This window comes from Podarcis pityusensis (assembly GCF_964106645.2).
Source record: "Podarcis pityusensis genome assembly, chromosome: 8".
NCBI classification, from domain to species: domain Eukaryota; kingdom Metazoa; phylum Chordata; class Lepidosauria; order Squamata; family Lacertidae; genus Podarcis; species Podarcis pityusensis.
Genome location: NC_138033.1, coordinates 64283163 through 64308790, shown reverse-complemented (window position 1 = coordinate 64308790; position 25628 = coordinate 64283163). Strand labels below are relative to the sequence as shown.

Here is a 25628-nt window from a genome sequence, read left to right as displayed (position 1 = left end):
CCAAGCTAGTTCCAACACATCGATTAACTGGCAGCTCCACTTACTGGTTCTCTCTCTTTTCTTTTAAAACCCAGTGAAGTGCTGCTGCCGGTTTTTGAGAGGAAGGGAATCGACCTGTCTAAAGTGGACATTTACTTGGACCAGTCCAACACACCCCTCTCACTCAACTTCGAGGCCTACCGGTTTGGAGGACATTACCTTCGTGTGAAAGGTAGGCTGCTGTGTGTCTCTCCTGAGGCTGATGGGAGATGTCGTCAGAGGGCTCCAGGTTGGGAAAGCCTTTTTGGCAATATGAGAGGGACCATTCTGTCCAGAATTGCCCTCCAGACCTGTCCCATGGCCTCATCTTCTGCATTGCAGCCAAACCTGGGGATGAACTCAAAGTGGAGCAGGCGGTGAAGGACTTCAAGTCGCTGAGTTTGCCTATCCTCCGTCCTGCGGGCACTGGCCCGTCCTTCCCCAGCACCCCCTCTCTCGACCGCCTGGAGCAGTTGTCGCTTCGAAGGGAGAGTACCGACATCCTGGTGAGTAGGGGAAAAGGGATGGGGTGGACAGGAGTAGGGACCCTGCCCTTGAGATCGAGGAAGCCTGTGGGTCTGCAACTTGCGCTGCTCATTATTTCTCTGTTTGTTTCACTCCATCTCATAATGTTTGTGCTAAGGCAAAAACCCGAGCAATATAAAACCAAGCAAGGTTTCTTGTTCGTTTGTCAGCAAGAATTTGTTTATCAATAGCAATGCAGAGTCAAAAGTGCAAACAAGATAACTTGCAGCCTTATAACAGTATATATTTACAGTAGATAATTGAGCAAGTCAAATGAATTTGGATATGCCAAAGATATTGAAAAATAAAATTTAAGGAACTGCAGAAAGAAGGGGAAGGAAGTCAAATTTTGAAATGTGAAATTGATTGTAAAACTAATGAAATGTATAAATTTGAAAAGTATAAATAAAAAACAAGAAGGACATCAGTTGAAATCAATGAAACATAGGAGTGATGCCAAGGATGTAAATAATCAAAAGCAGGGAACTCATTAAAAAAGAAAGAAAGTTAAGCACATCATGAAAGCCACACTAAACAATTGATTGAATCTATATTGAATCTTATGAATCTATACACATATGCCTAGATGCAAATTTAGAAATGATCACTATAATTTAAGTCGAAATGCAATCCATCTTCCTGTTTCAGGGAAGACTGTGACTCTGTGACCTGCGTGCTGCCTGCTGCCCCAGGTACAGCAAAGGCACCTGTCTGTACCCAGCAAGGAGTTCCCAAAAGTGATTTCTAACAAATGTATATTTTGGTTTTATGATATTCTGGAAACTGACCCTGGGCAGGAGTAATGGTCTTGTACTGCCACCCTCCCAACAGGGTAGTAGGGGGGCAGCAGTTAGGTTAGGCCTTTTTGGGTGCATTCCAGTAGCTGGTCTGGTGCTCTGGCTAGTGCATTCCCCCCAAAAAATCTGGTGAGCACCATTGCAGGGCTGGAGGCGCAACACCATTCCCATGGGCCAGAGGTTGCTCTTGGTCCTGGGATCATTCTCAGTGATGGAGGGCAGTCTGCAAATCGAGGTACCAGGCAAAGACATAGAAAGAGGTGCTTGGCTTTGCTCCTGCTGCCCAGGTCCTGTTTTCAGCCTTCCCATGCATCTTCTCGCTTCCTTTGGCAGCCTGACGCTGCTGAGATTTTCCTGCAGCACGTTTGTGTTTGTGTTGACGGCACAGCACAGCAGAGGGGTGGTCCGGCTTGTGTCAGGAGGAAATGAATTGTTTGCCATCCGGTTGTGAGTGTGTCAGGGATACCCGGGCGAGGAGGCAGACACGAGGCATGCCCGCCTCTCGTGCACGTCTGAGCCTTTGTCTGTTTTGCACAAGAGAGTCGTGTGTCACTCAGCATGACAGATTGCCTTCCGTGCCTCATGCGGCGTTGGAGCAAGACTCTAGGCGTGGCTCTGCTCTGTGGGAGGAGTGGATGGATCTGTCAAATGGATATATTTGTGCAAGCCGTTTCCCCTAACGTAATGCATTTCTGTATGCTGCTTTTCAACACACCTGCTCCTATGCGTCATTAGGAGTGCCATGAAATTTGGAGAAGTGCAAATTTCAAAGGGTGGCTGTGTTTCGCTTTGAGTAGTGCTTCAGGAAGTGTTGATTGCGGAGGGTCGCCTTCAAATGTCAGTCGAGCTGAACTTTCCCAGTATGTTTCTGGGGTGCCTCAGTGCGCATGTGGAGGGACTTTGCTTATTCACCCCCTTGCTGTGGTTCCTGTATTCGTTAGGACCTAAGAAGAGCCTGCTGGATCAGGCCTATGATCCATCTTGTCTAGCACCCTGTTTTCACAGTGGCCAACCAGATGTCTCTGCTGGCAAGCCTGCAATCAGGATCTGAGCTCAACAACACTCTTCCTTTCCTATGGCTTCCAGAAACTGGTATTTGGAAGCATTTCTGCCTCCGACTGTGAAGGCGCAGCTTATCAATCATGGCTAGTTGCCATCAATAGCCTCCACCCCCTTCCCACTTCCCACTTCCTCAATAGCCTTTCCCCTTATAATTTGGTTGTAATTAATTAATTCACCCTCATTGCAACCTGTCTGCTTTGTGGCAGTCCAAACCACCCCATTCCCATCAATGGTCCCTCTTAAGTTCTCATCCAGCAATGTCTGGGTGGAAATATTAAGGCTGGGGTTCCCTACACGGCTGCGTCGTCCCATATCCACTTGTCTGTTGCTTGCTTGGCGTCTGAGAGGAGATGTCCTCCTTCACAGCCCATCAGTGGCAGAGGACAGTGGTGTAGCGTGGGCTGCCAGCGCCCAGGGCTGTGCAGAGGGTGGTGGTGATGGGAGGGAGGGAAATGGACAGAGTCCACATGTGCATTCAACTATATCACCCACAGAGATAAGAAAAGAAGAACCATTCTGTTATCTGGAGAGGTCGCTTCCTGGTTCACATGGAGAAGCTGTTTTCAGTGGAGCCCAGTGATAGAAGCTCACAGCTGTATTGAGGCAGCCCTGTGTGTTCAAATTTTGCACCCCTAACAAATTTTGTGCCTGGGGCAACTGCCTCTATCACTCCTCCACTCTACGCCACTGGCAGAGGATGTGAGCCAGAGTAGGGGGCGTCTCTGGTCACTCAGCATCCCTCCTGGCTTGCTGTGGTGGCTGGTACCAGGGACGGAGCGACAGGGGTGTGATAGGGGCGCTCTACCCAGGGTGCCACCACTAAGGTGGGTGGCAGGTCCTGGGTGGCACTCACCATGGGGCCTGCAGTGTGCTCGACCCATGCGTCTCTCCTGGGAGTGACGTGGTGGCTTGGGCATGCGCAGGCTCTGCTGCCGAAAAGCTCCGCCTGCTGCCCCCCCAGCTGTAGGGCAGCTAAGGGGGAGGAGGCAGGCAGACTCCTCGGAGCCCTGCAGGTGGCTGGCCCCGCCCCCGTGCTCTGCTGGCCCCGCCCCTGCTGCCCCCATGTGCCGCTGCCCCTGCCCCCCGGCACCCAGTCGGCTTGCTCCGCCACTGGCTGGTACCCTTTCCGACAAGCAGAGCAGAGGGCAGGGAGAGATCCACAGTATGTGCAGACACGTCTAAAGGCAGGCAGAACTGCAGAGGAGCTTAGAGCAAGTGTTGGGTTTGTGCCCAGGGTGTTTATTTGCTCCTCTCAACAGCAGGTAGCCAAGGCAAGCAACTGTCCCTTAATGAGTGCTAATGGGATCAGAGCCTTTGCTACGCAGGGAGCTCACCAGACTCCAGATTATCACGTCATGCGGCTGATCTTTATTAGATTTAATGTAGCAGAGACACCTTGTGTCTCAAGTCCTGCGCCCAGGCGCCACCAGAGCTCCAGATGGGTGCAGCGTTTGCTACCTGAAGCCTAGGTTTGCCCCATCCCATATTAAATGGGGAGATGGCGTGCTCTGGTTTAAAACAAGCAAACAGACAAAGAAACCAGGAAAAATGTCCCCCAACAGGAAAGGACTGAAGATCCTTCTCTTACCACCCAAACCACTTTGCTTCTAAGTCTATCCATAGGTTTTATTTATTTATTCGATTTATATCCCACTTTTTTCTCCAAGGACACAGTTCCAGTGAAGTGGAACTGGTCTGTGACAGTAATAATAAATTCATTCATTCACATTGTTCAACCCTCCTTACTGAATCTCCACAACAACCCTGTGAGGTAGGTTGGGCTGAGAGGCAATGAGTTGCCCAATATCACCTACTGAGCTTCCTGGCTGAGTGGGGATTTGAACCCTGGTCTCCCAGGTCCAAGTCTGACACTCTAGGCACTACACCAAACTGGCTGTATATCCTTTCTGCTCTCTCTCTCCCCTCCTTACATCCTTCTACTCTGGAGCCACCCAAGGAGGTTCAGGGGAAAAAAAGAATAACAATTAAATACAGTTATATCCTGCCATAAAACCAGCTTAAAAATTAACAGTGAAAAGAAAACAGAGATGGCAGATGGCCATTCTCAAACACTGACTCCTTGGCAGTCCTGGGAAAGGGAAGACTTGAGTGTGAACCATAATTGGGGAATAATTTGTGCCCCTTCCTCATTGCCCCTTTTGTTGTAAAAATCAGCCCTCCCACGTTACCCGAAACGAGGCAGGTGCACATTAAAATAATTGGTTCTGTCCTAAACCCATCATGCACTTGCTGGTCATCTTCAACTGTCTGAAGGCTTGTCACACAGAAGATGGAGCAAGCTTGTTTTCTACCTCTCCAGAGGGGAGGAACTGAACCAATGGATTCAAATGGCAAGGAAAGAGATTCCGACTAAATGTTAGGAGAAGCTTTCTGAGGGTAAGAGCCATTTGAGAGTGCCACGGACAACCTCAGGAAGTTCATTGGAAATCTTTAAAAGAGAGGTTTGCTGCCTACCTGCCAAGGATCCTTTAGTTGCAATTCCTTCACCCCAAGGACCCTTCGAGGTCCCTTCCAGCTCTATGATTCTGTGATTCTATGGTTCCACCTCCTTTCTTGCCTGCTGCTCCAGTGTCCAGAAATAATATATTGAGAGCCGTCGGTGCCACAGCATCGGCAGGCTGTAAAGTAATCTATTAATGAGAAGAAACTTCAACACTGTGATATCATTTTGAATAATGTTACCGTACGCCACCTCATTTTGTATAAATTGCTCTTTAGTTAAGGCTGCAAATTTGCATGCCGGTGCGACTCTGACTTCCGAGTGTGTTACTCGGAAGTCTATGCCTTTCCCAAATCTTACCTGCTTGGCCCAAATGGGAAAAGCCCAACAGGCCAATGCCTATGTGGCTCTTGCTTTGTAGGAGATTTCTTAAAGCCGGTGAGAGATGTTTTTGTGTGTTGCATTCCTGCAATAGCCCTCTGTTACGGAAAATCTAGGTGCGAGGCTGCTCAGTCACCCAGCTCATCAGGCAGAGCCCTGTGGAATAAAGGAAGGAGTCCAGCCACCAACAGGAGCAAATAGCTGTAGACCAAAGTTTATTGTGCAACAGGTTCAAAGAGGAATTTTGAACACTGAGGATGGGGTGAGAAGGACTTTTAAAAGTTTCTGTCTTATCCCAGCATACAGTTCATTAAACATCATCACTACATCATTGCTACATGAGAAAAGGGGAGGGTTATACATTATTAACATAGGAGGAATGTGTTGGGGCAACAGGGTGATATAGGATATGTATTGGGAAATAGATTCTAAGCACCTACTGCAAAGGGACAATAAAACTTTGGTTTGCGTAGTCTGCCACCTGGGCAAGTCTGGAGGAGTGCCTTTGCCTAGTGATTGACACCTATGAGTACCTTCCTGTAAGTATGTGACCTCCTGCCTGAGGGATTATGGCGGGGACCAAGTGGTTTCCAAGTCCTTGGCCAATGAAGCAAATTGGTGGTGGAATGAAGGAAACTGGCAAAGGAGCTGATTTTATATGATTTTTAAAGCTAGGTAACTTCCCTGAGCTGTCAAGTCGAAAGGGTACATTTGTGCACAATATTTGTAACATTTAACAACTTTAAAGATGTGCCCCCCCCCCCCCGTAATTTCTGTAACACATCGAAGGAATGGAGCGGATCCCAGGTGAGGAAAGGTGGCAGGATTAGGGACTGTTTAGAGAAAAGGCAAGTAAGTTTATAAAATTATGTGTGGCCTGGGGAAAGTGGATCGAAAGATGTCCCCCCCCCCCCAACACTAGAGCTCATGGACATTCAGTGAAGCTGAATGTTGGGAGGTTTGGGACAGACAAACATAGTTTGTTAAACTGTGGAACTCACTCCAACAGGTGGTAGTGATGACCACCAACCGAGATGGATTAGACAAATTCGTTGAGGAGACGGCTGTTGATGGTTGCTAAGCATGATGACTGTGCTCTGCCTCCACAGTTGGAGGCAGCAATGCTTGTGAATACCAGTTGCTGGAAACAGAACAGCTGTTTGGAGAAGGCTCCTGTGTTCGGGTCCTGCTTGTGGATTTCCCATAGAAGCAACTGGTTGGCCACTGTGAGAACAGGATGCTGGACTAAGATGGGCCAGTGGCATGATCCATCTGGTTCTTCTTATGTTCATATACATAATAATAATAGTGATAATAAGCCGGACCCAAACACAAGAGCAACCTTCCCTTTTGTGGCTTCTGGCAAATGCCATTCAGAAGCATACAGGAACCAGGTCCCCCACTGTTGGGGCAAAAGAACCTTCAGCAATATCTCCCTATATACATAAAAATGTAAGGCTGTCATCACCCAGTCCCCATTGGAGAATTTATAGTGCCGCAGCAGAATCCTGGATTTGTATGAAGCCGTGGCAGAGGAGGGGTTTGAGTGTCACAGGGGCCAACCAGGTGCCCTGTTGGGAAGCCCACAAGAAACACCTATACCATCCAACTTTTCTCCAATGAAAATAGGGATGTCCTATTCTATAATAATAATAATAATAATGTTATTTTTTAAACCCTCCCCATCTGACTGGATTTCCCCAGCCACTCTTATGTCATTTCTCCTCTGCTTGGCTGTAGTCAGAAGAGTGATGAAGGAATGGGAGGAAGCACAAGGTCTGCATCCTCACTCTGTGTACCTTTGAGTACCAGAAAGAGGGTTTGTTTGTTTGTTTGTTTGTGTGTGTGTGTGTGTGTGTGTGTGTGTGTTTTGCAGCAGGTGTTTTGCAGCAGTGGCTGTCCACTGTTGGAAACTGGATGCTGTGCTGGAAGGATCTTCTTATCCTTGATTTTGCAGCACACTGTTTGTGCATTTGTGTGCACAAAACAGGGTGCACAACACCCAACCCCTCAATCTGTTTTATCTCGTTAGGACACATCTGTACCGCTTAATCATTTGCATTGCTAAGCAGTGTACATAAAAAAAACAGGAACTGGGACGTTAAAACAGCAACAACTATAAAAAACCTATCATAAATCCAAACATAACCTTGGAATGTCTGCTGGAGCAAGAAAGGCTTAGTCATGCGTCTGAAGTTCTGCTGTGTTTCAGTTAAAGCTATTCTATTGGTTAACTTAACAAACAAACAAACAAACAAACAAACAAACAAACAAACAAATCAGGATCATAAGAACATAGGATTTAGGGTATTGGAGCACCTTCCCTAAGGCAATGCCACTAAAGTGTTGGGCACTTTTGAGTGAGCATAGGGAAAACAGAACAAGTGTGCTCTGCAACAAAATGTTGCAGTGCTTACTCCTCTCTCTGGCTTGTGCTTTTGTTCAGGGTTCTGGCCTGCCAGCTAGCCAGCCAGTCAGCCAGCTGTATCCTACAAACTGTCAAGAGACTCAGTCGGGACACTTCTATCTTTCTCTTCCCCCCCTTTTTTTGTTTGTTTTACGTTTCCAACTGATATTCAATACTCTGTGACTTCTAAGGACTCTCAATCCTCATAGGGCTGCTTTTTTCGGGGTGGGCTTTTTTCGGGGTGGGCTGTATACCCCCTTAGGCTTCTTATTTATTTTTTGCTACTTCTGCAAACCTGGGAATATTGAGGTAGACTGCCTCTGAACACAGACGTTCCATCTAGCTATCATGTCTGGTAGCCATCGTTCAATGTTCTTAAAGCTGCGCTTTAGGGACATGAAGGAAGTCCTGTTGGATTGAACAAAATGTCCCTCTAGTCCAGTGCCAGCTTCCCACAGTGGGCAGCCAAATATCTCTGCAAAGTCCACAAGCAAGCCTCTCCTGTCTCTGCTCCAATGATACGGAGATCTGTTCCTGTTTCAAACATTTCCCCTACTTCAGCTCCTCCCCACTCCTGCTGCACTCCCTCTTTCCCCAAAGTTTTGGGGGGAGGCTGGGCTGTGATGCTCAGGTTTTTACAGAGCAGCTTGTGACTGCTTCTTGCACTCTGAACCCCATCTAGCCACCCCGCCCTGCCAGCTGTCTGTTGGGCTGGCCCGGCCCCTACAGCTCCTTCCCTGATCTTTGGATTCCTGCGGGCGGCTGTGCCAAGCTGCCTGCCAGCCTGCCTCGGAGGTGAGCTTGGGAACCTCGCCCCCATCCAGCTTGTGGTCGAGGGCAGCTTCTCAAGTAGGATGCGGTTTCTCTCCATGGCCAGCCGGACTTGGAAACCTTTGGAGCCGATCTGCTGCCTGCTTTGGCCTCTGTGCTGGGATTGAAGAGCTGGAACTGATCTCGGGGGGAAAAGGGCTCCTTTGGTCCCTCACCCCATCCTCTCTCGGCCTGACATGGTTTGGAGGCAGCAACAGCCTCGCAGCCTCACCTTGTGGACATGCTGAGCCCCAGATGGACCACATGGAATGTCCCCACTCATTTCAGTCCACCCAGGACCTCCCATCTTATCCGCTTCTTCCGTTTCCCTGATGAGCCCCCTGGCAGAGAGCCGCAGAGAGACAGCCAGCCAGCTGTGGCCCCAGGATTTGTTGCCTCTAGGATCAAGATATATAATTCTCAGCTGGCTGATCCTGCAGTTTGTCAAGAAGCGGTGAGGTCTGGAGGAGCCCCAGGCGTCAAGGAGGAAGAGCGCCCCGGCTTGCAAGCACACTCCCTGAAAAGACAGCAGTGGGGTCCAACAGAACCTGGGGATGGGCCTGGCACTGGAGAGAAACGGCGGCTGAGTGTGAGTTGTCCTGGGCAGAGAGGAGGGATCTCAAGGGAACAGCTGGGAGTGAGAGAGGAGGATGGGTGGTTCTGAAAGGAACAGGGCAGCTGATTCTCAAGTGGAGGATGTGGAAAGAGAAAAGTTTTCTCTTCCTCTCTCAACACTAGAACTTGTGGGCGTTCGGGTGCAGCCTGATGTTGGGTGCAATTATCTGTATGGTGAAGGAGGCAGGAATTGCTACCAGCTAAGATGGTTTGTTGGGTGGCGCTGTGGGTTAAACCACAGAGCCTAGGGCTTGCCGATCAGAAGGTCGGCAGTTCGAATCCCCGCGACAGGGTGAGCTCCCATTGCTTGGTCCCTGCTCCTGCCAACCTAGCAGTTCGAAAGCACATCAACGTGCAAGTAGATAAATAAGTACCGCTCTGGTGGGAAGGTAAACGGGGTTTCCGTGCGCTGCTCTGGTTTCTCCAGAAGCGGCTTAGTCATACTGGACACATGACCCGGAAGCTGTACGCCAGCTCCCTCAGCCAATAAAGCGAGATGAGCGCCGCAACCCCAGAGTCTGTCATGACTGGACCTAATGGCCAGGGGTCCCTTTACCTTTAAGATGGCTTTAAAAGAGGATTGGACAAATACATGGAGGAGAAGGCTGTCAAAGGCTGTTTGCCAGCTGCTGGAAGCAGCAAGAGGGGAGAGGGTACTCTTGTGCTCGAGTCCTGCTTGCAGGTTCCCCACCTGGTTGGCTGTTGCAAGAAGAAGATGCTAGGCCCAATGAGCCTCCTTTGTCCTGTTCCTGCAGGCTTTTCTTATGTTCTTAGTGGTGCTGGCCGCTCCTCTGATAGGATGGGCAACTGTCAATTTCATATTTCCCATCGTTCATGAATCTTTTTCCTCCTCTTCATGCGCATGCACCTCAAAAATGGATCCTCTCTGCCTATAAAAACAGGAGCTTTTGGGTCTCAGGGTTGCTTTGAAATTGCAAGAGTTCGAAACCATGCACCGAATTTGGGCTCCAGCTGGAGCCAGTCACTAGCCAGTCTACCCTGAGCGCTAGAAATTCAGTCAATACCAGGAATCCACGGTGGCAGGAAGATCTTTGCAAGCTGGCAGGAGTGCGGACCTTTGACCGCCAGTTTCGATTATTTCTTGCTATTCGGGGAAACAAGGGGGAAAACCAGGTTGACTTACCTGGCCTCTTCTTCTCCCCTTTGTTATATAATGGCCTTGGGCAGCAGCCAGTTTCTGGGGCGGTGGGGGGAGCGAAGGAGATCCTTCCTCTTTCCTCTTATCCTGGGTGGACTAATTTGTTCTTTGCACTTTCAGTTTCTTTAAGGGTAAACATGCAGAGCATTCAAACTTTGTACTGTGTGTGTGTAAGCTTCATATGAAATGTGTATATTCTCTGCACATAATACTTATATGCACGCTTCATTGTAATCCTTGCAACAACCCTGTAAGGCTTTTCATTATTTTCTTTATCATTAAGGTTTATCTCCTTTCGGGATAAAGATTAACAACTTAATACAGTCACACCTCAGGTTACAGATGCTTCGGTTGTGTGTTTTTGGGTTGCGCACCGCGCCGAACCCAGAAGTACAGGAACGAGTTACGTCCAGGTTTCGGCACTCGCATATGCACAGAAGCGCTAAATCATGCTTTGCGCATGTGCAGAAGCACCGAATTGCGACCTGTGCGTGCGCAGACGCAGCGCTACAGGTTGCGAATGCTGCAGGTTGCAAATGTGCCTTCTACATGGATCACCTTTGCAACCCGAGCATCCACTGTAATAAAACAATATGTGAAATTGTCACCCCTAAACGACTTAGCCAAATTCATGGAGGAGAAGAGCTATGCTACCACCCACAAGGGCTATGCTCTGCCTCCACAGTCAGAGACAGTAGTGCTTCTGAATGCAAGTTGCTGGAGACTGCTAGAATAGCATGAGACACTTAATCTCAGGATCATGGGTTCAAGCCCCACATTGGGGGAAAGAAGGAGGAGGAGGATAATAATAATAATAATAATAATAATAATAATAATTATTATTATTTTATTTATACCCCACCCATCTGTCTGGGTTTCTCCAGCCACTCTGGGTGGTTATTCTTGCACTGCAGGGGGTTGGACTAGATGACCCCCAGGGTCCCTTCCAACTCAACAATTCTATGATTCTGTGAAGCCACAGAAGGAATCCAGCTCTTCTGCCTGCTTATGGAGTTCCCAGAAGAGGGATCTGGTTGGCTGTTGTGAGTACAGGACGCCTTTCGCCCAATCCAGCAAGCTCTCCTTATGTCCCTAAGCTGAGTTGCTTTTGTAAAAGAAAGAAAAGTGGCTAATAATAAACTTAACTAAGAATAATAATGGGGCAGCCATGCCCGTTAGTTTCAGTGGGTCTGCTCTGAGTATAATTCACATGGGATTGAACCGCCTGTCGTGCATCTCTTGAATGCGCTCAAAGCACCCAGACCCCGTGTTTGCCTTTGCGTCCAAACTGCTCTGCTTTTGAGCACTGGAGGCGGCTTCACAGGGGAGGGGGGTCCCCGTTTGGGGAAAACAGCCCTCCCACCCCCACAGGGCCTGGAACAAAGAGAGGAGAGGGGCTGTGGGGGGACCGGCTGGGAAAGGCCTCCAGCCTTTGAGGTGCATTGTCTCCCTGTCAGCTGCCCGGCTCAGCTGGCCCTGAGGGCAGGCACCCTGTCACCCGGGGTGAGCTGCATCGCGCAGTAAGGTGACCTTGGGGATCCAGTTGTTTGTCCCAGCTGCTCCGTGGGCCCGGAGGAGGGAGAGTGTGCTGGAGCCTCTCTCCTCCTCCTCCTCCCCATTGAGGCACTGGGGGGTGGGCAATGGTGCCATCCCCTACAGGTCTGCAGAACTGCTGCTGCAAAGGCTGCAGTAGCTTGCAGATGAGCAGTGTTGGGTCTCTGCCTGCTGGACGCCTTTGAGCTGCAAGGCCCTGATCCTGGAGGCTGCTGCTGCACCCTTGGGGTAAGGCTTGGCATTCTCTCTCTCTCTCTTCCCACCCCCACTGCAACCCCTGGGGCAATGCTTCTCCCTGCACCCAAATTGGCCCGATCCATTTGCATATTTCAGGGGAGGAATGAGGATGGAGGCAGAGAGACCTTCCTAGAGACAGGTGAGGCAGGAAACTTGGGGATGGAGGTGTCTGGTGTGACACCCCGTGTTCATGGGGGCTCTTCCTGGGGAGTCTCAGCTGGTGCTCTCGTGGCTAAGTTCTCGGTGGCGAAGGGGAAGAGCTTTACTGGAAGGTTTTTCCTCAAGGTGCTCTGGTTTTCAATCTGGTTGTTTTGAGGTTTTGCTGCATTCGTCTCTGCTGAGGGGCCTGCCTCAGCAGCTGCCTTCTCTGCTCTCGGCATTTTGCCGCTCTGTTGCTTTGATTGCCACACATCGATGTTTCTCCCGCCTGATGTCAGCGGCAGCCCAATAAATGTGACCAAATAAATGTGGCGCTCTTCAAGATGCCACGCGACTCAGTCAACGGTCTTTGCCTCCATTGGGGTTTGTTTCCTGTTCTATTGATTTTGTTGCAAAATCAATACAGCATACTTTTTTTTGGATGCCACAGGACTATGTTTAACATTTCAAATGAAAGATCTGGCATTAGCATATGCGATGCTTACACGTTGTCCAAAAAGATGGTACCTATTTGCATCACGTTTGGTGTATGCTAGTACAGTTGTTCCGAAAGTGGGTGGTACCACCCCTTGGGGGGCACCTACAGGTAAAGGTAAAGGGACCCCTGATGGTTAGGTCCAGTTGCGGACGACTCTGGGGTTGCGCTCATCTCGCTTTACTGGCCGAGGAAGCTGGCGTACAGCTTCCGGGTCATGTGGCCAGCATGACTAAGCTGCTTCTGGCGAACCAGAACAGCGCACGGAAACGCCATTTACCTTCCCGCTGGAGTGGTACCTATTTATCTACTTGCACTTTGACGTGCTTTCGAACTGCTAGGTTGGCAGGAGCAGGGACCGAGCAACGGGAGCTCACCCTGTTGTGGGGATTTGAACCTCGACCTTCTGATCGGCAAGTCCTAGGCTCTGTGGTTTAGACCACAGCACCACCCGCATCCCTTCTGGGGGGCACCTAGGGGGCACCAAAAGGCAAGGGGGCAGCGGGGGGGCACTGGAGGTGTAAATGACTATCAGACTTTGAAAAGTGGGACTCACTGGATCAAGTTCATCAGTCTTGTAGAATTAATTAAACTAAGCAGTTTTAATGGGATTTTGAATAAACGTGCAGTTGCTGCTGCTTTGTGTTTTATTATTATCTTCCTGCTGCAATGATTCCTATGCATTATTCAGAATGCAAACTGCCATTCTGAAAAATGCTTCTTATAGGGTAGATGTAAATGCATAGGTACGTATAGATGCAAATTTAGAAATGGTTACTGTGATTTAAATAGAAGAGCAATCCATCTCACTCTCAGAAGGACGATGATAACCGTGTGCCTCGGTTATCCATACCCTTGTGACATCCAGGCTGGATTACTGTAGTGCGCTCTGCTTGGGGCTGCCTTTGAAGACAACTCAGAAACATCAATCGGAGCAGAATGTGGCTGCCGAGTAACTGGTTGAGCCCAGCTGGTTGAATCTAAGCGGGACTATTCCAATTGCACTGGACCCAATTTACAGTGCTGGTGATGACCTATCATGCGGGGTAGGGAACTGAGTTACTTGAACCTCTGCTTGCACATACAACCTGCCTGCAGCTTCCGATCTTTTCCACAGATGATGCTTAGATACCCGTCTGAAAAGGCAGTTAGGTTGAAAGGCACAGGAAACAGGGCCTTCACAGTGGTGACCCCCTTTCTGTGGAATTCGGTCCCATAAAACATCAGGAAGGCCCCCTCCCTAGTTCTTTAAAAATGGGAAACTTAATCCTAACTTTTTCAGTGGCTAATCATGAGCTGTGGAAACAGGGTAGAGAATTCCTTCTGATATGATCTGCTGGTTAATTGCATGATTTGTGCTGGTGTGGTGATTTATGAAATGGATGCTTTTAGCAGGCAACAAATATCATTTTGCTGCTGCTGCTGCTGCTGCTGCTGCTTCGGCAGTTATTTTGTAACCAGTTTTGCGACAGATTCTCCTTACGAAGGGGGCCCTAATATACAAAAAAAGCAAACCAAAAAAATTGCCTTGGAGTGAAGTGATTGGAGGGGGGAGAGAAAGTGGGATCGTTCGCAGCTTGGAAAGCGGCAAATCCACTTCTGGCTCTCCTATAAAGAAAATGTCTGCCTGGTTCCACCTGGAGGGAACATTTGTACCATCTCAAAAATCCTGCGGGAACTAGCCTCCTCACCAGAGATATTTTATCCTGTGCCATCCTCCAAGCCAAGAGGCTTGTGTGTGATGGAGAAGAGGAGAAACGTTCAGAACTGGCCGATCTCTGGAGGGGAGGGGGAGAGTAGGGAGAGGCGCCGAGGGAGCCCAGGAATGTCCTATCTCCAGGGTGCCCGGCAAGCTCCTCTCAGCGATGCAATTAATGCGAAGGCAGGCGGCAAACAGAGTGTTGATTCAAGGCGAGCAGCCTTCTCCTCGCCTCCCTGCTCACCAGCCAGCTGGAGGGAGCCAGGCTCTTGGCCCTTCCTTGTCTGCCTTTGTGCTTTCGTTCCTTGGGATTCTTCCCAGGGCAGAGAGCAAGAGGCTTTGGCTATAAGGTGAGTCTGACAGACACAAGGATCCTTTTCTGCTCTGGCGGCAGGGGGAAAGGTTTTGGGGTGGCAGCCTGGCACTCCTGCAGATGGTTTGGCCCTTGCAGGATTGTGGGTTTAAGTCCTATTCTCCTACTGCCCAGGGGAGAGCCAGAGTCTGGACCTTAGGACATTTTTTGGGGGGAGGGAGGAAACTGCTTGCGTATTTGCACAAAACGCAAATTTCGGTCATTCGGTTCCCAATCCCTGGAAAAGATAATACTTATTATTCTTGTTGGGAAGTAGTAATGTTTTGTTTAAGATTTGGTTTTATTGAGGTTTTAAGCAGAGGTTGGGTGGTCGTCTGTCAGGGATTCTGACAGACCGTGATCCCTGCATTGCACAGAGTTGGGCTGGAAAACCATTCCAACTGTACAATTTTGTGATTTATAAGAATCCGAGACCAGGGAGAAGAGTCGGTGGAAGAAGATTGGAAGAAATTTAAAGACTACTTACAGAAATATTGTAAAATTAATGAATGTTAGAATGATGACGGATTGAAGTTAAGCGGTTTCTAGCGGTAACGGTATAAAAGAATATGGAAAAATTGTTTTTTAATATGTAAAAATTTAATGTTATAATATATCAAGATTAAAGATCAGGATTAAAAAGGAGGGAAAGGAATCGCTGGACTAACAAATTGAATTGGAATACAAAAGAGGGAGGTATGAGGAGGTCCGGGAAACAAGTAAATGTAAAAGAAGTGATAAAAAGATGGAATTGTTTTTAACTGTTTATTCTGTTTTGTGTTTTGTATTTTGTATTTTTCCTTTCTATTGTTAATTTTTAAAAAATTTTTCTTTTGAAATTTTAATAAATATCATTTAAAAACAAAACAAAACAATTTTGTGATTTATAATTATCAGGATCTTGTCCTTCAGGTCTTATGGTATTCTCATCTGAAACTTGAAACGTCAGTAAGAATTCCAAATAGTAGCAAATTTCACAGCAGGCTTTTGAACAGGACAGACCCTCCAAGTGCCCCTATTTTCCAGGGACCGTCCTGGATTTACAGAAGCTGTCCCAGTTTTTGATTTGATCCTGGAATGTCTCACTTTTCCTTAGGATGTCCCTATTTTCATCAGAGAAGTGTTGGAGGGTATGGGGTTATGCGACCCCTGAGCCAAGGAGATAAGTAACTATGCTACCTTTAGAAGACATCTGAAGGCAGCCCTGTATAGGGAACTTTTTTTTAATGTTTAATGATTTACAATGTTTTTATATATGTTGGAAGCCTCCTAGAGTGGCTGGGGTCTGGAGTTATGCAACCAATGAGCCAAGGATACAACCTTTAAAAGACAGCCCTGCAAGGAAAGTTGCCCAGAGTGGCTGGGTGGGGTAATAATAATAATAATAATAATAATAGTTGTTGTTGCTGCTATGGAATAGGATGTCCCTATTTTCATTGGAAAAATATTGGAGTGTATGTGGTTATAATTATTTGTATATAAAACAAACCTTTGCCATGTAGCTGAAAATGAATATTTTTGTTTTTGTTTTGGTCTGTCCCCTAGTTTACCTTAATTCTGAACTAATTTTTCAATATATATAAAATTTCGGGTGGTTCTTTAGATGCGGCAACCATGACTGGTGTATTTGTTTCAGCTCAGGGAGTTCAGCCTTCTGTCTTCCCGACAGCTTTTGCCGCTCATTGGCCAGCTTAGATATGAAAGCCAGGCCAGAATCTCTATGGGCCAAAGAAGGATCCCTATGGGCTGACAGCCCAGCTCGGATTACCGTCCTAGTAGCCAATCCGCTGCCTCCACTATATCTGAAGGAAGAAGAGATAGAATCATAGAACTGTAGAGGGGACACCAAGGCTCATCTAGTGCACTGCAGAAATCTCAAACACCTTTAAAAGGAGATGTTAAATGAATAGAGATCTAGAGATGATCTCAGCTGCTCCAGATCCTGGCCTGGGGGCGCTGCAGAGCACCTGTGGCTGGGTAGAGGGCATGCTGGGTGATTGCGCAGGTCCTTATCAGGCTTAGAATAGCATGGAGATGAGACAAGAGGCTTTGGGATTTGTGCTTCTTTGCCCGGGTCACGAAAAGGCAGCTGGCCATTAGCTTGCGCACCAAGAACCGGGCAAGATGTTTCTCTGCACTCTCCTCCAGCTCTCTTTTCTCCTCAAGGTATGGGCGGCTACCGTGCCCCTGTGGGTTTTGGAGACAGGCTCCATCGTCCCCAGGGTGCTCTCTGCCTCTCCTGACAACCCAGAGGCCTTCTTTTCGGCGGCAGCCATGCTTCTGAACAGGGTGGATTTGATTTAAATCAAATTGATTTAAATCACGATTTAAATCACTAGTCAGTAAGACTTGATTTAAATCGCTAGTCAGTAAGACTTTATTTAAATCATTTTTATTTTATTTTTTACAGAAAGGCTCATTCTTGCTGGTATAATCTTAATATTTACAACCAGATAAAGGTTTCATTTTTGGAATAATAAATTTTCAGAGTAGTTTTTACAGTTATATCAAAAATTACTGATTTGGTTATGCTATTAGAAATACATTGACAGATAATTCTGAAATTTTCTGCTGTACTTTATTGGAAGGAGAAAAACAATCACTTCCTTAATAACAATTTAAACAATTTATTTAACTAAAACAATAACATTATAGCATATGTATCCATGTTTGTTAACTGATGTGGTTAAACAATTTTTTATTTTAAAAAAAACTTAGACTGAGTTTTAGCACACATGAAAAAACTTAAAACAAATCCTTATTTCCTGATGTATAGCCTTTGGACTATAATGTCACTTAGAAAACTATCTTTAGAAAGATTTTTCCTCCAAAAGCATTTTATTTTATAAATCCAATTTAAATAATAATAAAAAAACCGATTTAAATTTTTAAAAATCCGATTTTTAATTTTTTAAAAATCATTGATTTTTATCCACCCTGCTTCTGAATACCAGTTGTGGGAAACTGAAGGAGGCAAGAATTTCTCATGTCCTGCTTCCTTCTTTCCCTTCCGGTTGGCCAGTGTGAGAACAAGACTCTGGGCTCCCTTTGGCCTGTTCCGGAATTCTAATCTTATGTTCTCCATCCCTCTCACTTCTCTCTCCTTTCCCTGTTTGCCCCTCGCAGGCCCCCGGAAGACAAAGGAAGAACATGAACGAGTTTTTGGGGGACGCCAGCATCCCGAGCCACGACCCCCTGCAGCCCTCCAGCGCCTCCTTGCCCAGCAATGGCATTGACACGTGGAAGAACCGGGCTGCCAGCCGCTTCAGCGGGTTCTTTGGTTCCGGCAACAGCGCCAGCCCCTTCACGCGGGTACGTTGCCAGTGCCCACCACTGCCGCCCGTGGGTTCCTGCAGGCCCTTTTCTTTTGCAGGTGTTTGCAGCTGGGAAGGGTGTCCTGGAGAGGTAGGGAGTCCTCGCTCCTTGCAAAATCAAGTGGCGTCAGATCACGAGGAAGGGTAGCCAGAGACCAAGGTAGAGACGCATTCATAGAGGAGGCCATTCATGATGGAACTTTCATGTCCAGAGGCAGTTTGCAGCAGCAGCGGGTGGTTCTTGTTGTCTTACTCTGCTTGTGGGCTTTGGGGGAATGGAGCTCAGTGGGTAGAGCAGGGGTCAGCAAACTTTTTCAGCAGGGGGCCGGTCCACTGTCCCTCATACCTTGTGGGGGGCTGGACTATAATTTTTTTTGGGGGGGGGGGTTAAATGAACGAATTCCTATGCCCCACAAATAACCCAGAGATGCATTTTAAATAAAAGCAGACATTCTACCCATGTAAAAACATGCTGATTCCCGGACCGTCCGCAGGCCGGATTTAGAAGGCGATTGGGCTGGATCCAGCCCCCGGGCCTTAGTTTGCCTACCCATGGGGTAGAGCAATCTGCTTTGCATCTGGCATCTCCAGGTAGGCCTGAGACCCTGGAGAGCTATTGCCAGCCAGTGTTGACAATACTGAGGTAGATGGACAAATGTCCTGACTAAGCAGAAGGCAGTTTCCTAGGTTCCTATCTGGTTTTCCACTATGGGAGGCAGAATGTCTGAGCACAGGCAGTTGTGGCTCATCTCTTTTGGGGCCGGTTCACCCTTGACCATCCCTCTGGTGTGTGAGGAGGGAGCATGTCGGGGTGGGTGTGGCCTCCTCAAGTCTTGCATGCACACATTTATAGGATGTGCGCGCACACAAAAGCAGACAGTGACACTCTCGCAAGCACACAACCCCCCCCTTTCATTGGCTGATCCATGCAGATCAACTAAGGAGGGCAGTTCTTGCCCCCTCAGCGGTTCGTTAGGATGGCCAGTGAAGGTTGCTCTCTGAAAGACACGGCACAAAAGGAAAAGGGCTTGGGAGGGAGGAGGAAAGAAATAAACTCAAGGCCCATCCATACCTAACCTTTCACTTTCTAGGTGCATGTCCATGCTTTCCTGCTCCGTGTCTGAGCACGTTTTCCCCACCCATGAAAACCCACTCTTTTGCGCTGAATTGGAGAAAACAGCCATTTTTGTTCCCCTCAGATTGCTGTTTGCTCTGATTCAGCAGCAAAGAGCAGATTTTTGAGGGGAAAGCGGCAAGGCAAAAATAAAAAGCTGTCGGGCACAGTCCCAGAAAGCCCGGACCAGTGCCTAGAAATGTGGAGCAAAGGTAATTGTGAATGAATCTTCAGGCACTAGTTACCAAGTTCAGTAGGTCATGGAACTGGGTCTAAGCGCAAGGAAAGAACTGCAGCTTCCTTGCCTTCCGGTGTCCTCAGTTACGGCAGCTGGCAGTGGGAGGGAGGCCTGTTATCCGTGATATCAGGGGGTCATGTGCTACTAAATACTCTTTTCCGGGAAGCATCGGTGGGAGCAGGCTGGTTCCTTCATGCCCTATTTTGGGAAATCAGAGGCAGGGGACAGAATAGCTCAGCATTAGATGAAGAAGTCTTCAAGATTCTATCCTGGCATCGCCAGACAGTTTTGGGAAAGACTATTGCCTGAATCCTTGGAGAACCACAGCCAGTCATTGTAGACAATACTAAGCTAGATTATTATTATTATTATTATTAACAATTATTTAAATTTATTCAGTTATTTTACAAAAAGAAACTCAAAACGACGCTGTAATAAACAAACCCATTGGTTTAAAACCAGTAGGAGAGAAAACTCTAGAAGGCAATCCTGTTTTTAATAGGCAGGATTGAAACATCCCAACTACTCAAGATTAATTAATAGCTAAAGGCCTGAAGAAGAACAGATGGTTTGCCTGATGCCTAATGATATTTTATTATTATTATAAATTACATTTATATACAACTTTTCATTTGAAGATCACAGAGCGGTTTGCAACATAAAAACACAAAATGAAAGCACAAAATACACATGACTGTAACAAAAACCAACAACCCCTGCCCACAAACATATTTGAAAGGCAATAGATTGCTTAATCAGCCAAAGGCCTGCTTATAGAGTTACTACGTAACACAAATGAGAGACAAATACACTAAACACTAAACAGGCACCCGGTGAGTCTCCTTGGGGAGAGCATTCCACACGCAGGGAGCCACCACTGAAAAGGCCTGTTCTTGTGTTGCCACTCTCCAGACCTCCTGTGAGGCGGCACATGGAGAAGGGCCTCAGGTGACGTTTGCAAGGCCTGGGTCGGTTCATATGGAGAGCATGGACCAGTAGTAGCCTGGTTTTTTTTTGGGGGGGGGGGCGGCGGGTAGAATCCTATACTATTTTGGTCTGGTCCAAGAAGGCTTCTTTTAGGTCTTTGTCCATCCATGATACCCACCTCAGGGAACCAGCTGCCAAAGGACAGGAAGCTAGGAGAGGATGTTCCCTTCATTCATTCAGCGGGCCGTTATGGGAAACAGGATTCGAACCCCTGTCTCACGGGCCTTCTTTCCCCCTCCCCACGTGGTCCCGCACAACACCCCTGTGAGAGAGGCCAGGTTGAGAGGTAGTGGCTGGCCCCAGGTGAGCTTCATGACTCAGCGGGGATTCGAACCTTGGTCTCTCCCAGGTCCTAGTCTGGCACTCCAACCAGGGCACCACCCCTGGCACTGCGCAGCAGCACCCCCAGACTTCCTTTTTCAGCCCTCCTTTCTGTGCCCCTCCAGGAGATGGACAAGATGGAGCAGCTGGAAAGCCGGCTCCACTCCTACAGCCACTTCGGCCTCCCCAAGTTCCCCCAGCAGCTCCGCTTCGATCAGGATTCCTGGGAAGAGGAGGAAGAGGATGACGATGCTACCCTGTGCCTGGAGGACAGCTGGCAGGAGATCATTGAGGGCACAGAGGTGAGGCGGGAGCAGGGCCCCTTTGCCGTCCAGCTGGCGCTTCGGAATTCCAGTTCTGAAAGCCACCCTGAAGGGAGAGAGCTGCTCTTGTGCTCAGGTCAAGCTTGCTGGTTTCCCCTTGGGGGTATGTGGTTGGCCATGGTGAGGGCAGGATAATAATAATAATAATAATAATAATAATAATAATAATAATAATATATTTATACCCCTCCCATCTGGCTGGGCTTCCCCAGCCACTCTGGGCGGCTTCCCAAAAAATATTAAAATACTGTAATGGATCAAATATTAAAAGCTTCCCTAAACAGGGCTGCCTTCAGATGTCTTCTAAAAGTCTGGTAGTTGTTGTTCTCTTTGACATCTGGTGGGAGGGCGTTCCACAGGGCGGGCGCCACTACCAAGAAGGCCCTCTGCCTGGTTCCCTGTAACTTGGCTTCTCGCAGTGAGGGAACCGCCAGAAGGCCCTCAGAGATGGACCTCAGTCTCCTGGCAGAACGATGAGGGTGGAGACTCTCCTTCAGGTATACTGGACCGAGGCCGTTTAGGGCTTTAAAGGTCAGCACCAACACTTTGAATTGTGCTGGGCTAGATGAGCCATTGACCTGATCCAGCAGACAACTCTTCTTACACTTTTACGGAGAAGGCTGGCTGCTGTGATCTTGACCTAGCTGGGCTCAATTCTCCAATAAAGCTTTAACCTGAACCCCCTACCCCAGTGAAGGTATCTGGCAGCTGATTTAAGACAGACAAAAGGGAAGTCCTTTCTCCCCCCGCACAATTAACTTTGTGGAAATCTGCATCCCTGGATGAGGGGCAGGCTGATGCTAATTTAGATGGCTTTGATTTATTCAAAGGGATTGGACAGATTCAGGGTAAGTTCTGCGAGTGGAACCTCCACTTTTAGGAATAGTATACCAGTATGCTGGGGTCAACCAACAGGGCAGGGGTTTGCTTTCAATAATAATAATAATTTTATTATTCATACCCCACCATATCTAAAAACATAATGGCATATCTAAAAACATAATAAAAACATCAATCATTGAAAACCTCCTGATACAGGGCTGCCTTCAGATGTTTTCTAAATGTCAGGTAGTTATGTCTTTGACATCTGATGGGAGGGCGTTCCACAGGGAGGGTGCCACTACTGAGAAGGCCCTCTGCCTGCTTCCCTGTAGCTTCGCTTGTCACAGTGAGGGAACCACCAGAAGGCCCTCGGCGCTGGACCTCAGTGTCTGGGCTGGATGATGGGGGTGGAGACGCTCCTTCAGATATACAGGGCTGAGGCCGTTTAGGGCTTTAAAGGTCAGCTCCAACACTTTGAATTGTGCCCGGAAACGTACTGGGAGCCCTGCTTGTGGGCTCCCCAGAAGTTTCGAGCCTGCCAACTTGCTGCGCTACTGACTCTTTGGAGGAAGCAGGGCTGTTGGCTGATGGGTGGTCTCTTTGAGCCTCACTTGGCCTTGGTTTTCCTTTGGTATCAAGTGATTGACAGGTGGCTGGGGCCCCACCCACTCGTCAGAGCGGTCCTCTGAGGGTGGGGAAACCCAGGATGTGGCTGGCTGGGTCCAGTTCCCCACCCCTGGGGGGAATGGATTCAGAAGGGGGCTTGTCATATTCTTAGGAAAGTAATGGTAAAAAGAAAAAGCCCCTAACCCTGCCTCTGACTCGTAACCCTCCTAGGTTTTGACACGCCGGCAATGCCACCAGCAGGAAGCTATTTGGGAACTACTGCACACAGAAGCCTCCTACATCAGGAAGCTGAAGGTCATCACCGATGTAAGTGTCTTAGATGAAGGGATGTGTTTAATAATAATAATAATAATAATTTTATTTATCATTTATATCCCGCCCATCTGGCTGGGTTTGAGGACACAGGTCTTGAAGCATATTCATTAATTCATTCGTAAAAAATATTTAAATACTGCTCTTCACACACACACACACACACACACACACACACGTACACACACACACACACACACACACACACACACACACCAGTGTGGTTTATAAAAATACAGGTAGCCCCCTGTCTAAGCATGTTCAATATGTGTGCGACCGTGTACAACCACATCGTGCCGAACCCGGAAGTGACCCGGAAACATCATAAAGATGCCACTGAAACGTCACTAAAGGGCAGAATGGGGTGGGGGGTGGGGATGGGGCAGATCGGGGTGTTTGCAGGCTTTTTCAGTGAGTTTCAATTATACACCATGCGTGCGGTGTCTCAGAACGTAACTCCTGCATAAAACCATACAATGCAAACTATATATAAAAAAGTTTAAACCAGAAATGTAGTACCTTTTGTGGAGCAATGTGCTCTCAATTGCCTGCATAGATGCCTGATGGAATAGAAAAGTTTTCAGCAGGTGTTTAAAAGTTGACAGACAAGGTGCCTGCTGAAACTGTAGTGGCAGGGAGTTCCACAGAACAGGGTTAATGACACTGAAGACTCCGTTCCTTGTTTTTTCAAATGAGCCACACCTGCTTGGGGAACAACCAACGATGCTCCTGCAGAGGATCTTGGTGGCCCAGCTGAGATATAAGGGTTCAGGCGTTCCCTGGGGTACCCTGGGGCTGAAGCTGTTCAGGGCTTTGTCAATTAATACAAGGACCTTGAACCAGGCTGCATAGTAGATGGGCAGGCAGGGCTGGGGCTTTAACAAAGGCATCACATGTTCTCAGCCAGATGCCCCCATCAGCAATCTGGCCACTGCATTCTGCACCAGCTGGAGTTTTCAAACCAAGAGCAAGAGCAGCCCCACAAAGAGTGCATTGCAGTAATCCAGCCTTGAGGTTGCCAGTGCATGAAATACAGTGGTCATGCTATCCCTGCCCAGGAAGCATCCCTTTCCCTTCACTTAAAGCAGTGTCAGGTCCAAAGCCCTGGATCATGACCAACATCACCTTTGTTTGCTGGCTCTCTAACCAAACGGCGACCCCCACAACCGAGCCCCATTGCAATAGCTCATTTCTCTCTTTTTCTCTTTCCTCCTCAGCTGTTCCTGTGTTGCCTGTTGAACTTGCAGGAATCGGGGCTGCTTTGTGAGGTAAGCTAGCATCCTCTCCCTTTGAACATGGCTGTCGCCCCAGAAATGTCAGATGTCACCCTCCAGGGCCAAACCTCACTTTCCTGTGCCAGCAATGGTCTGCCTCCTGCTTCTGGTGGCTTTGTGGCGAAACGCCGTCTCTGAAGCACCCTCCCCTCTGCCCCGCTGGTCTCTTATCTGCTCTGAGGAAGTGGCCCAGTTTTTTTCTCTCTCCGCCCCCCCACCCCCATTTCTGACAAGAAACCGTCTTGCGATCTTTCACTGTTTGGAGAAATACCTTAACCACACGGCACTCTGGCAGGCTTGTGGCACACAGAAGCTATTTAAAGAGATGAAAGAGATATACCCAAGGCAACTCTTGCATCATGCAAATGCTTCTCTTGGGTCCCAGCGGTGTGTTGATCAGGTTTTCCCAACGAAAAAGCACTCAACCTGTTTGATCGAGAAGGAACGCTGGATAAATGTAGTTGCATCAGGCTGCAGAGCAGAGCTGGGGAAAGGAAGACGGGTCCATCCTTTAGGTGCCTTTAGGATTCCCCTAAGGTAAACGGCGTTTCCGTGCACTGCTCTGGTTCTCCAGAAGCAGCTTAGTCATGCTGGCCACATGACCCGGAAGCTGTACGCCGTCTCCCTCGGCCAGTTAAGCGAGATGAGCGCCGCAACCCCGGAGTCAGCCACGATTGGACCTAATGGTCAGGGGTCCCTTTACCTTTACCTTTTTATGCTGGAAGTATTTCCATCCAAGCTATCACTTTAAGAACTGTCGCCTGAGTTTTCAACAGTTGGGATGACTTTGATTGATTGCATTTCTATCAGGCCTTCTTTCCTCTAAGGCAGCCATAGGCAACCTCGGCCCTCCAGATGTTTTTGGGACTACAATTCCCATCATCCCTGACCACTGGTCCTGTTAGCTAGGGATCATGGGAGTTGTAGTCCCAAAACATCTGGAGGGCCGAGTTTGCCTATGCCTGCTCTAAGGAGTTCAAAGTGGCATACATGGTTCTACCCCCTTCTTCATTTATTCACCACAACAACCCTGTGAGGTAGGTTAGGTTGATAGTCACTGACAGGCCTTAGGTCACCCAGTGCGGTTTGGGACTCAGCACAGTGGGGGAATTTGAACCCTGGTCTCTCCTGGGTCCTGCTCTAACCGCCACACCACACTGGCACCTCTTGTGTTGTGGAATAACAGAATCATAGAATTGTTGAGTTGGAGGGGTACCCCAGAGGTCATCTAGTCCAACCTCCCGCAATGCAGGAATCTCACCTAAAGCATCCATGACAGATGGCCATCCAACCTCTGCTTAAAAACCTCCAAGGAAGGAGAGTCCTCCCAAAGGAGACCATTGCACTGCCGAACAGCTCTTACCGTCCGAAAGCTGAAATAATCTGGTGAAGTAGAATGGAAGGAGATTTGGGACAGATGAGAGGCACTGTAGACTTTCATGCCCTTTGCAGTTTCTTTGTGGGACACCATGTGTTGGAAGCTGCTGGAGTGGGTGGCTTTGAAAGGGGATCGGCCAAATTCATGGTGGAGCCTGGGTGCTGGGTGCGTGTGTGCATCTCTCGATGGCTCCTGCCATGGGGCCTG

General features: G+C 48.2%; 1 protein-coding gene across 9 annotated transcripts in view; it reads left to right on the top strand.

Annotated features, from left to right (window-relative positions):
* PLEKHG5 (pleckstrin homology and RhoGEF domain containing G5) overlaps window positions 1-25628 on the top strand; it is a gene marked incomplete at its 3' end in the record, with an annotated part of 101105 nt that overhangs the window by 60456 nt on the left and 15021 nt on the right. For 8 of the 9 annotated variants that reach the window (XM_081017137.1, XM_081017135.1, XM_081017139.1 and 5 more), the window contains 6 exons: window positions 75-211; window positions 361-524; window positions 17838-18023; window positions 20811-20987; window positions 22668-22763; window positions 23987-24037. In XM_081017137.1, coding sequence (XP_080873263.1) covers window positions 75-211; window positions 361-524; window positions 17838-18023; window positions 20811-20987; window positions 22668-22763; window positions 23987-24037 — 811 coding nt within the window. Of the gene's footprint in view, window positions 1-74; window positions 212-360; window positions 525-8434; window positions 9051-17837; window positions 18024-20810; window positions 20988-22667; window positions 22764-23986; window positions 24038-25628 lie in introns of those variants that run through there. The other variant, XM_081017143.1, reaches the window with a different exon arrangement.